Genomic DNA, 12,315 nt, shown 5'->3' with positions numbered 1-12,315 from the left:
GTTTAGGAATCGACGTATAAATCTAGCCACAACTTTGTCCTAGGTTATATTTTCATGAAAAGGACTGATTTCATTTCTCGCCTTGCTATAACGATCGATTCCAGACGTCTATTGCGCAAATGACAAATGATGCAATTAATTTTAAAACAAAAAAATTGCCTTCATTAGTACATGAATAACATTTCACCAACGTTAACACTTACGGCAATGCTGGCTCAGACAGGAAAACATACACATTTTGGTCTGTAATGGACGGGGGGAAAAAAAAAGCAAGGAAACAGCCCATTGATCAGTTTTTGTCGTCATTAAAACTTCAGTTACGCGTAAAACAAGAGTAAGCTTAGACTGTTTCCTTTGACAAAAATGTTCTTTTAATCAAGAATCTAACTGGAATCAAAGATGTTTTTATATCCAAAACTATACGATACCGTCAGGTTTATGTTTTATACCAGAAAACGTAATACCTTTCAAACAGGTATTTCGCTTCTGATATATACTTCACTTGATGAATTTCATTTGTAAATGCAGTCTAAGGGATTAGTATTCCCAGCGGATACTCGCCGAAATTTACACCTGGCTGCATATCTGCGCATATCCTTACAGGCATTCTTACATGACGGTGACGTAAGAAGAAATCTATGCGGTCAGACAGTAGGGATTGTAGAATTTTTATGACCGTGTTTCCTTCTGTAGTAAATTATTTTTGTTTCCTACTTGCTCTGATCAACTATCCAACTCTTCACGGCTCAATTCTGACGTCACTCTTGGGAGAAGTTTGTTCAGTTATATGGGTTGTTTTGTTATTAACATTTCAGTATTCGCGATACCAAAGCACAAAACAAATAGTTGAAACTGCATAATTATAAAGGGTAAGATCGAAATTGGTCAAAGTAAACAAATTTCATTGTTGATTATTGTAACCTAGTCTCGATTTTCAAATAACTCGACGTTTTGAAGTTAATAAACTACACAAAGCCAAAAATCTCTACTTTCAATTATTGCGGCATTCGATTTTGGCAGAAGTGTCAGGACTGAGTTGAAGTTATTCAAAACAATGGATTCGTGTGGAATGGCGAAATGTTAGGGACAAGATTTTACTTCGAGGTTTTAATATGAAGAAAATGTTTTCAGGCGCGCGGCTTGATGTATCCATATCAACGAACAAAAGACTTCAGGAAGTGTTTACAGGTATGATCGGTGTCGCTAGTTTATTTTTCGTGCTTTTCCGTTTCTTCTCCGAGTCAGTAAATACTAGCTGGACGAGCGGGTTTTCAAGCAATTGATAATTCAATTCGTCATAAACACTAAAAAGAACGTTTTCAGACACTAACAAAAGAAGCTGAACCTTTGTATGCATTTCTTCATGTGTTAAATTTCGTTTCCTACATGTTAGCCGCGTTTAGCCTCGTTTTTCGTTTCGCGTTTTGTTTGTAAATTGACTACTTTAATATAGATATCAGAGTATAAAACAAAGAAAAAGCGTGTACCGTTTTTCGTCACATTATCTCTAGTCAACATTTTTGCTAGAGATGGCGGAAAACATTTTCTTTGAAGAAATTTGTGATGGAGGTCTTTGCAAAGCAGCAGAAAGTTTTGAAGACGAGGCATGTAGCACTTCAGTGGCATTAAATTGCCTCAGTTTGTCGATCTGTGTGCTTTGCTGCTTTTACTCGCGGCGTGTAAAATCAATATCATAAAGCAAATGAAGAATTAAGCCTAAGCCATGTATTACACTGTGAAATGCATCCTACAGCTCGTGTTTCCTACATTTCCCTCGTGTTCTCAAATGCCCGCCGTGTTTTATCACAGTGTAATACACGGCTTAGGCTTCTTTATTTGTTAAATACAAAATAGCAATCCTATTGCGACTGATCACGGCATTGTCAACATTTTGTTCAGTTATTCTTGGAGTGAGATACTACATTCAAGTTTGAACTGAGTTGAGCTGTATTCCACAGCGGATTTTGATGTTCATGTATATATTTAAAAATTCTCATACCGTGTTGGTGACAACAGCCTTTGTTGACATTATCAGCGTAGTATTCGTCTCTAAATCAGAGCCATTTTCGTGATTCAAGCAAACGAATTGAAGGTCTATCTGGGCTGTGATGCCTTTTTTTCTATCTGGAAGCCATTGAAAAATATAGAATTTTATACTCTCTGTATCTGATTGTCTCATTATATTTATATTCTTTAATAAGAAGAGAAACTTATTAACGAACGTGCAGTGTTTGCTGCATTTTTTCCAGCAGAACAAAATTGAACTTTGACAGAACAAAACTGAACTTTGAAAAATGTTGATGATCGCTAATGACTGCACTAGCGAGTTTCTGCGTTTGTGGCTAGATTGCGATCAGATTCTTAATGTGCGGATATTCTGATTAACTATTGCTAATTTCCTCATGTACAGCGCAGTAAGATGACCCGATAGTAAGTTTTTTTTTGTTACATCTGTTTTCAAATGTAAATGCAATTATACCATGAACAGCTTTTTTATGCCGTTAAGGGCGTAACAAAGGCAACACACTTCAGCAGGAAATGAAGAGAGCAGCTAAGTAAATCATCTCTACAATCTTAAGTTTCTGGGCTGACAGTTACAACGTAAGTACATGTATATGGAATGCTTTGCATTTTTGAGTTAATATTTTTATTGGCCTTAATTTTAAGGAAGCGATTTATGTTAAAGGACAAGGATTAGATGAGTTTTTTCGTATCGTTGTTAAAAAGAGAAATAGTGATCCTCACAGCGTTGGTTTGTTTGATATTGCATTACAGTAGAAGCTAAGGCGACAGAATAAAACCTTCATCCTATTGGACAAATCCACGACTAAACAAACCGTTCTACATAGATAGCGAATAACATTGTGTGTTAGGACCATAAATAAAAGTGTACATAACAAATCCATTGTTTCACAAACTTGTTCCGACGAAAATTTTCCCAAACAAATAAAGGAAGTAACAAACAGTGTGGTCAGTAAGTCAAGGGAAGAGAACTCCTTGAGAATTAAGTTTCAGTCTTGTTTGGAGAATTTAACAATGTAAGTTGTTTGCGATTCTGTTGTATATTCTTTAATTTTCCCAAAGGTTTTAATGTTAAATCTGACGTCCATTTCTCTGTTCTGTTGTTTAGCTTTGTGTGCACCCTCAGACGACCCAGAGGCTGAGTTTATTCAAAGGTAAATGAACTAGTGTTAACTGAGAAGCATGCACCAATTTTTCAAAAATAGTACGTCACAACAAATATAGAGAAAAGGAAAAAAAACTTTAAATTCGTACACCATAAACCATATCCAGGGTAAACACACTGAAACAGTAGATCACTCGATTTTGGGTATATTAGTTGACGAGTTCTCTCAACGAAGGATAATTTAGCAGTGAGATTTTCAATATTTTCAATAAGAGTAAAGTCATGTTCATAAATAGACTCATTTCAAGTGCTTTAGGACTGTTTTTCACTATTTTTAGAGTGGTCAGGTTTATGTTTTGTGTAAAAAGCAAAAGATGTTTCCGTTATAAATATTTTTCCGTTGTAAATTCGCTTCGTTACCTTATCGTTACCGTTCACATTTTTGCTGTCTTGAACAATATAGGTTGAATTGACCATTTGTAAATGTTGACTGTTAGCAGAGAAATGACGTGTCTATTAACTGATAGCTGAGATCTGAGATCTTCAAAATTGATTCATAGCTAAGAAATAGACTGAAATTTTAAATGATAGCTGAGAAATCGACGAAAAATAAACTGAACCAGAATCTCCCTGCAGAACCCTCACTCTATAAACTTGCAACTTAATAACCAGACTGCCTAATTTAACCTCATGGAAAACAATCTAATAGTAAAGTACACTAAACTCAACAGAAAAAAAATTCGTAAGTTTGAGCCAAACTTTTGTGATAAACGTTGTGTACACTAAATTGAGCCAAGATTAAATTAAACACAAAGACGTTCTACTTCTATAATAAAACACTCATCTTAATTGGAACAAGAACTGCGCTTCCTTCAGATTTTGAAAATTTATTTTATTTTAGAGCAAAATAGACGTACCACAAATTAGATTATTATCCAGAGTCTGTATTTGCTTCACTTCAGGCGCAAGTGTTAGAACTCTTTATTATTTCAGGACTTGACTTCGGAGTGAAAAAAGAAGGATTCTTTTTATTATCCGAATTTTTTGATTACAGTAAAGTTGCCTTTTGGCTGAAAAAAACTATAATGAAATTGCATCCAAACAAAAGGAAAACAGGAACAACTGTGACTCGCACTCATTCGTGAAAAAAAAAACAGTTATAAACAAATTAACTGGCTCAGCAAAAATGTAAAATTAATGTAAAATTATAACACGCCTTCTCACTGGACAGACAGCAGAAAGCAAACAGTTTTAGCGAATAGCTTTGCTAGTTTAAATGAAAATTAGAATTTTATTATGCATGCCGTTTCACAAACTTGTTCTTACGCGAACCTCACACCGACAAACGAAGCAATAAAGTTTGCCTGACTAACAAACAAGGAGTTCATTTTAGTGCTGAACAGAGAGGAGAAAGGACCGTATATGTTTAAGATGTAAGTTGATTATTTTTTTTTTTTTATTCTTTCCTTGTTTTAAAATTATTCAATTTAACACTCGTTCTTGTCTTCCCCCTTTAGCTTCTTGTCCCATTCAGACGAGACAGGAGCTGAGTTGCTTCAAAAGTAGGTGATTTCATTCATTGCACGTCTCGCTAGAGCAATCATGTTTTAGCTTTTAATTTATTTCTCCAAAACCAGCGTAATATAAATTATCAGTATCTTTTAGCTTTCGTTTTGACAGAACAAAAATACAAAAACTAAGATCAAACGAACCTTACAGGTTTTAAGTGAGACTTCTTTTTCAGTTGCGCTCATCAGCTTAGTATCAATGCTTCTTGAAAAGTTAGTTTCATTATTTGATACAAAATGGGACTAAAATCGCATCAGTAACGCTTCTTATATTTCAAGGTGAAACGCATCAGTTGACTGATCATTTGGCTGTAATATGTTTGAGGAACGGTATGTCTTTAGTGCAAAAGAAAAATCTGTGTACAAAGCCAATCCCACTGAAGTCGTGTTTTCTTTCAAAAAGACAGACCGAAATGCTTGGGAAAATCGAAACTGTCTCCACGACGTTACCTCTTAGTGTTGCTGTCCTACTCGTTCCGTAAAATCACTCGATTTGTAACGATTTGTGTTTAGAAAGTAAGTTAAATTAGTTAGATTCATTGTCTGGATAATTTTTCAACGTTTTTACCATCAACGCTGTTGGGTTTTCAATTCAAAAAGGAACCTTAGAAAAGTGGAAAGTGTAAAGTGATAAAAAACGTAAGAGTTTTCGTCACTGGTCAGTTTGTAAATGTTGTATAAGAACTTATTGACAGTATCGGCACGCTTTTTCAGATATATCGGTAGCCTTGTTCATTCTCGCGACGAGAGAGGACTGCCAATGAGCTGACGGTGTAGCAGATATATTTCAATAGTAAATAAATGACTAAAAAAAGGTTCTAAGACTTTGTTAAAATGTGTTCAAGTATCATAAAGGCAAGAAAACTGAAAGACGGCCCAACGCTTAAAACGACAATTGGATCAAAAGCTTCAAAAATTTACTGAAGCCAAAATTATCGCCTTCTGCTCATTGAGCGTATTAGTACGGTTATCTTTGTTTAAAAACGTTATAGGCAAAAGTTAAATCATTTTAAGATGCGTTTTAAGGAGCGTGTTACTCAAAAATGGAGAAAGCTAGCTCGTTGTCGTTGTGCATTTCATATTTTCGAAACGTTTTTTTGGTCCACAACACGTACACAGTTCAAAAACACGATTTAACGTGAAATTGGCAACACAAAACAAATTGACATTAATGTCAGATTCTGCGTCATTGTTCAATTTAGGTGTAATGTGACCAATCAGAGTGCTGAACGTTTGCACGTAATTAGCTAGTAAACGTGTTTCAACATGAATCTCCATTTGTCGGCTAACAAGATAAAATAACACACTGATAGTAGTGCAATTTTCATTCAGATGATTGCTGCCACAGTGGAAGGTAGGCTCTTACTCGACTAGGCTGCACAGACATTTTTTGTTTGTTTTGCCTTGCCTGGGTTAGTTAATATTAAGAGAATTGAAGAATCGTTTCTTTCTAGCGAAATTTTTACTTTCTGTTTTACAATTTCATTGAATTTAATGTTGCAAAGTCTCTGGTGGGCTTGCCGAATTCTTCAGTCCTGTATGGCTGAAAGAAAAGCAACACTTAACCAAACTGAGCGCTCATAACAGTTAAAGTAGCTCTTGACAGTCACTAGTACTCAGCATCTCTTGTGCTATAAAAAACAGTAATATAAATGTAGGCGTCACTGTTTTATTTTGTTATTGGTAATTAGATCAAGAACTTTATTCATTTCCATGGCCCACAGCAACATTCCTGCGCTAATTTTCAAGCATTGATATTAACTCAGAACGATCAGAAAAGAAAATGTCGGAAAACTGTGAAACAGTAGAATAACTGACTAAAGAAGTTTTCTAGAAGGCATAGTGTGAACTGTACGAGTCGCCGTCACGGTGACCATTCTTGTTTTACTTTTCTGACATTAATCTTTTCAGGCTAAACGATATTAAAGGGAACACCTTGTAAAGAGAACTCGCTGATCATGTTGTTTCTACTGCTTTTTGTGCTGATAACCCTGGCTTCTGCGACCGCCAATAATGTCAGCAGCAAACCAAGTGATAACAAGGTGAGTAGCTCCCTCTTTGGTGCGTGAGTTAAATATAGGGGAAAATAAGAAATAAAGGAAGAACGAGAAAAGTACAGATGATATTATCGCTTCTAAACATCGACCTTGCTGTTGACTAAATTCACGAGGACTTACATCAAGACACTTCCTTTCATTTTATTATAGCTGGCACCTTCGCAGAACTTAAGGTGTTGATCTTTCCTCTGACACAGGTCTCAATGTGTTACGGTGGACAACCAGGGACAAATGGCATCCCCGGCATGCATGGCATGCCGGGTTCCCCTGGGACACCTGGCCGTGATGGACGTGACGGAGTCAAAGGAGACCAGGGCAGCCCGGGAAAGATTGGACTTCAGGGACCAGCTGGCGCAGAAGGAAAGAAAGGAGATAAGGGAGAGTCTGGAGCCCAGGACCCCGCTGGGCAAAAGGGACAGCGAGGGGAGAAAGGTGAGAGTGGAATTCCAGGATCGCCTCAGCTTTCCTCGTACATGAACTGGAAAGAATGCACCTGGAAAAAAGACGACGACAAAGACTCAGGTGTGATCCAGGCAAGTGATTCACAGCATGAGTGTATAATGTATTCAACAAAGCTCTGTCATTATTTGTCATTACTATAACTGTAGCTCACGCTAAGCCACAAGTGATACGTGGGTAATTTCCCGAGCGTCCTAGCGCGCGGTCCCCAAAAAACACGTATTTTGCAAAACGTGATGCGAACGTCAGATTTAGAGCAGTCAAAGTTGTCTTGCTAGTCCTGTCCTACAACGGAGCTCTTTCCTTAGATTCCTTTAGATTTCGACCAGTCCATTATCCTCGTCGCTGGAAAAAGGTAATTTGTAGCTCAATTTCGTTCTGTTTTTTTATTGTGCCGTCGTAAGATTTTCGTATATTTCGTCAAAACAAGCCGACTCGCCAACGGTTCGTTTTCTCATCGATTTCTTTGTCATGTATTACTTCCTAGTTTTACTCTTCTTTCTGTAACCCGCTGAGGATATTAAAAGAAAGTTGTAATTCTGAGAGCAGTGTGATGGTAAATTGTTTGGACCGAATTCGGACCTATTTATCGTGCGAAAGTTCGCCGGTAACAATATCTATGAGATAAAATTTAATCGTTGAAGAGGATTTTTGGCATAATTTAGCAAATCGAGCATAATTTTTAGCCTTTATCTAAATTTAGCACTGCTAGCATAATCTGGCATTTTTTCCTTCAAGAAATGATTTGATGTCGTTTTGAATATATTCATTTTTACTTGTTCTGTTTTTAAACTTCTGTTACTGTTGCCTTCGGGTCACCTTGTTCTTGGTCTTTGGCCTTTTGCATATGGCTCGGTAGTGAGCTGTCTGAGCATAAAGATCTCAGATGGCGTCTTCGTCGCCGATCTCAGCACTTCCCAAGTTCCAGTTCAGATAGTTCAGCAGCTTACAATGTCGTACAGAGAGCTTCAGTCTCTTGGAAGCGTTTATTGAAACCGTCATTAAGAGCGAATTAACCCAATTTAGATCCTCGTCGTAGTACAACTGTACAAGAGGGGGGGGGGGAGGGGGGAGGGGGGGAAGGTTGATGGAAACCTTCCCATATAATAGGTTTTTGTTCTGTTAAGGCACAAAGAAATACATTTACATGGATTAGATAGCCCTGAGCTTGCTCTACAAGGTGATACCATGTTTTTTAATTATGACATCATTTGACCCGCTATCTTGGATCCGCTATCTTGGATTTCAGTATTTTCTTAAAGAGTCAAGAGATAACGGAAATTAAGGTGGCTCAAAACAGTTTTCTGTTTTTTAGACTTATAGAGCTAGGTGCGATTTTTCAGGCGTGGAACTGAACTGTCCTAAATGGCTGTACAATTCTTTTATGGTAACTCTCCACTGTACCTTTCATTATGTTTAAGTCATAAATTAAGGTTGCACTTTTCTGTTGCACAGCAACAAACTTGACGCACTTTTTACCATCACTTGCTTCTATCTTAAAAAGTAAGTCGGTGACCCCATATCTTTTTCCAAAAATCTTTTTCTTACCCATAGAAGAAGAGACAGGAAAACTTTTTATGATAGCCGTCGAGATCGATCGCAACATCAACATCCCAATTTTCGTTTACGTTCCAGTACAACGATTAAAAGAATGTTTTTCCTTTGAAATTGCCTGAAGGATGGCTGTTTTCGAAGGTAAAAATAACTGATAACGCAAACAGCTTACTAAACTTGGTGGAAACTAAGTTTTACGAAGTAGGTCTCGCGCTGACATGTTTGTTTTGATTTTTAAAAGCTTTAATCTCGCGCGGAATCTCGCGACCCCTCGAGTGATAACGTAGGCGCTTCATGGAAATATTACTGTTTTGAGCCACCGTAATATAAAGTCAAACCAGGATGCTTAGAAATGTAGAAAACGGCGCTTCCCAACGGTGTTATTCCTTCTTTTGTCTTTATTCGCCCTGCTCTGTCTTTATTTTGCTTGAAAACGAAGTAGCATAACTTTGATGCGCGGACCATAACTTAGAGAAACGAGCATAATTCGGGCATAATTTTCAAAAATTTTGAGCAGTGCTTAGAGCATAATATGCCAGTTTTACGAGAACAATCGACAAAAGCCTAGAAGCTGCGTACTTTGATTATTATTTTCTCCGACCCATGCAGCCCTCACTTGAAAGGGTAAATGTCCTACGTACTCTGGAATGGGTAGCATTTCATTGACAATGTCGAGTCCGGTTTTTATTAGCAAGATTTTCAATAGATGCTTCAAGTTAGAGGAATAAAGTGTCTTATGAAGGTCATATCTATTTTTTGACAAGTAATATTAATGATCATTTATTTTAGAACAGTTCTACTTGTTTCTCGTCCCTTTGTCGCTGGAAGTGATTTTCTAATTTTACTGAGATTGATTAATTTGATTATTTCTGTAGAACTGTGATTTTATAAAGAACTTCACAGACACTGCCCTCCATGTTTACTTTGCTGGTAGCCTCAGGATTTATGGATGTGACGGCTGCTGTAGTCGTTGGTATTTCACCTTCAATGGCGCCGAGTGCAGCTCTCCTGGCTCCATTGACGGTGCGTTCTACATGCAAACCGGCAAGAACCACAATCTTCATCGTCACCGCCATATTGAAGGTCACTGTAATAACATCCACAAGGGAAAGGTGCGAGTGGGATTCTGGGTTGGAAGTTGCAACACTGGCCACAAGAATGCAGACGCTCACACAGGCTGGGCGACAATGTCCCGGATCTTCATTGAAGAGGTTCCAAAAGCTCAGCAGTAAACACTTTACACGTGGTTCACTGGACTTTCTAGAAAAACCATTATATAGTACGAAAGTTGCACTGTTGTAGTTTTATAAGCGTTCGTATCAACAGATTTGAAACTGTTGTGTCAGCTGAGCAATAAAGTCCAGGAACATTATTAAAAAGCTGTCTCTTTCTTCATTCTTAAGTCTCCTCATCATTAACTTACGAATTTTTCACACGAATTAAACTAAGAGTATGCCTCAAGTACGACTGAAACACTTGGAAGTATACACCAATAAAAAAGGTAGATATTAATATACAAATTTTCTTTCTGGTAACCCAGAATTGAACCCTTCGTTCAGTTACGGAATTAAGCTTAAAATGTGATCACTTGCGTTTCTCTCAACCGAAAGTCGGTGTGACGTCACATCATTCACGTTTAAAGCCAAAATCAAACTCTCGCGTGTCTTAAAATTCACAGCCCAGATGTCTTGGTCAGCAAAAGTTTGTTTCCTCAGTCGCTGTTGTTGAGTATAGTTCAATAGTTATTTCGCTATTGATACATACTTGATGACTTTCACTTGTAAACACCACTAGAGAGCAAGCAGTCTAAGGGATTAGAATTGTAGGCAGTTATTTGCAGGTCTTGTGGTTGGCTCTCGGCCAATGAAAAGGAATTAAGAAAAAATGCATCGAATAATAACAAGATATCATGGAAGGGTAGTTCTTTTTTTTTCTTCACGCCCATTAAATTTTCCTTGTTCTGTCCAGTCCGAAAAATGAGAGGAGTACATATTCCATAATCTCCAAAAATGTTTCTTAAAAGTTTTCTAATAATTTGTTTTCCAACAGGGATTTCCGGAAACGTCTGAGAGATGACCTCAAAACCAAATACATTTCACACCGTGCACCATTCCATTTCTCGTTTTAAATTTGAATTGCAAATAACTGCTCTTGATTGCTCATGTTTTCATCGTGACCTTGACACGTCAAGAGAGCAAGAAAGAAATATGTCGCTCTATCGACAGTCTTCTTGGGGCCATCTTCTCTATAGCTAGATAGCCATCTTGGCAAGATTTCCGTATAACCCCATACATAAATTATGCATAGACCTCCTTTGGGACTTATCCGCTTTCAATAACTATAAAATTTACCATTCTTTTATTTTTCTCTTACTTTGCCACATCATGGAAATGATATAACCTGACATTTTGAATTGGTAAAAAGACAAGTTTGTTTAGACCGGTTTTCCAACATTCTGTAATTTGTCATTCTTTTAAGGTCATTCCCCAGTACTGCATTGCGCATCCCTACTGCGTATAATTTTCACGCGTGATTAGCGCGCGCGCATTAAAAAATGGCGGTTTTTTCTTTACGGCTGGACCTCGCCATAGAGGTAAATCGTCATTTTCTCGCAAACGAGTATCGGGACCTATCATTTTTTCTGTTGTTTTGAATTGAGTAATAATTTTCTCTGTGTCAAATAAATATGGACCAATTCTCAGTGTAGAACAAAAAACAATCGTCGGAAACGTGAATTTAGCAAGCAATCGTGACTACAATCATGGTGCTATTATAAGGATTTATTGGGTACAAACATGGTGCTATTGCTCCTAAACGAACATGGGGACCCCTCACTTTTATTTCAAAATTTAAGTTCCTATAATATAAACAATCAATAGGCAAAGTTTCACAAAAATCTCAGTACAGGTTCTATTTCAGTGGAATGACCTTAAATATATTAGATTAGCTCTGACAGGTTTCAACAAAAATAGGGTATTTTGTAGGTATTGTATGTGGTTACAACTGAGCCAAATTAAAAAAACTCACCGAAGGAGACGCGAGAAAATTCACCGTCAGTTTTTCTTTTTGTCCTCATGGTGACGTCATAAAAATCGAAAAACACTTACGTTTTCCTTTGAGCGCGCGCAGATTACTTGAGCTTTCGACCTATGCGCGCGTGCAATCGCAAAAATATTGTGAGCCACCTAAAATTGTTTGAATTAACCAGTGGGAGCTCGCGCCTGAAACAAAACCAATAAAAACAAAGTCTGCACTTGCACGCGCGCCAGGGCCTAAAAGCCAAGCTTTTGTTAAAGTTTTTAACTATTACATAAATTCATAAAAGTCGCAATAACTAACACCTGCTAATTTACGAATTTTCTTACAGGTAACACAGAATTCAACTATTTCGTTTACTGTTTGAATTAGACTCAAAATATGATCACATGCGTTTCAGTCAACATCAACGCTAGTGTACTTTATGTCATTCACGATTTAAAGACAACGTCAAACTGAAATACGTACTTAATATGTCTTACCCGCTTTATTTCTTATTTAATTTGTCGATCCT

General features: G+C 37.3%; 1 protein-coding gene across 2 annotated transcripts; it reads left to right on the top strand.

The window, feature by feature from the left end:
* Window positions 1–2,993: 2,993 nt before the first annotated feature.
* LOC110062590 (collagen triple helix repeat-containing protein 1-like) lies at window positions 2,994–10,144 on the top strand. Of its 2 annotated transcripts, XM_089297792.1 has the most exons (6): window positions 2,994–3,038; window positions 3,131–3,176; window positions 4,645–4,689; window positions 6,607–6,737; window positions 6,950–7,285; window positions 9,641–10,144. In XM_089297792.1, exons 4-6 carry the CDS (start codon window positions 6,654–6,656, stop codon window positions 9,995–9,997), a joined length of 777 nt encoding a protein of 258 aa, XP_089153918.1. In that variant the 5' UTR covers window positions 2,994–3,038; window positions 3,131–3,176; window positions 4,645–4,689; window positions 6,607–6,653; the 3' UTR covers window positions 9,998–10,144. The 2 variants fall into 2 exon arrangements, with proteins under 2 accessions (XP_089153918.1, XP_089153917.1); XM_089297791.1 differs by lacking the exons at window positions 2,994–3,038; window positions 3,131–3,176 and adding an exon at window positions 4,518–4,560.
* The last annotated feature ends 2,171 nt before the right edge of the window (window positions 10,145–12,315 follow it).

Source organism: Orbicella faveolata, unplaced genomic scaffold (assembly GCF_042242905.1).
Source record: "Orbicella faveolata isolate gen_17 unplaced genomic scaffold, um_ofav_v1 contig_3, whole genome shotgun sequence".
Lineage (NCBI taxonomy): Eukaryota > Metazoa > Cnidaria > Anthozoa > Scleractinia > Merulinidae > Orbicella > Orbicella faveolata.
The sequence above is the reverse complement of the archived record's forward strand: the minus strand, read 5'-3'. Positions and strand labels throughout refer to the sequence as shown.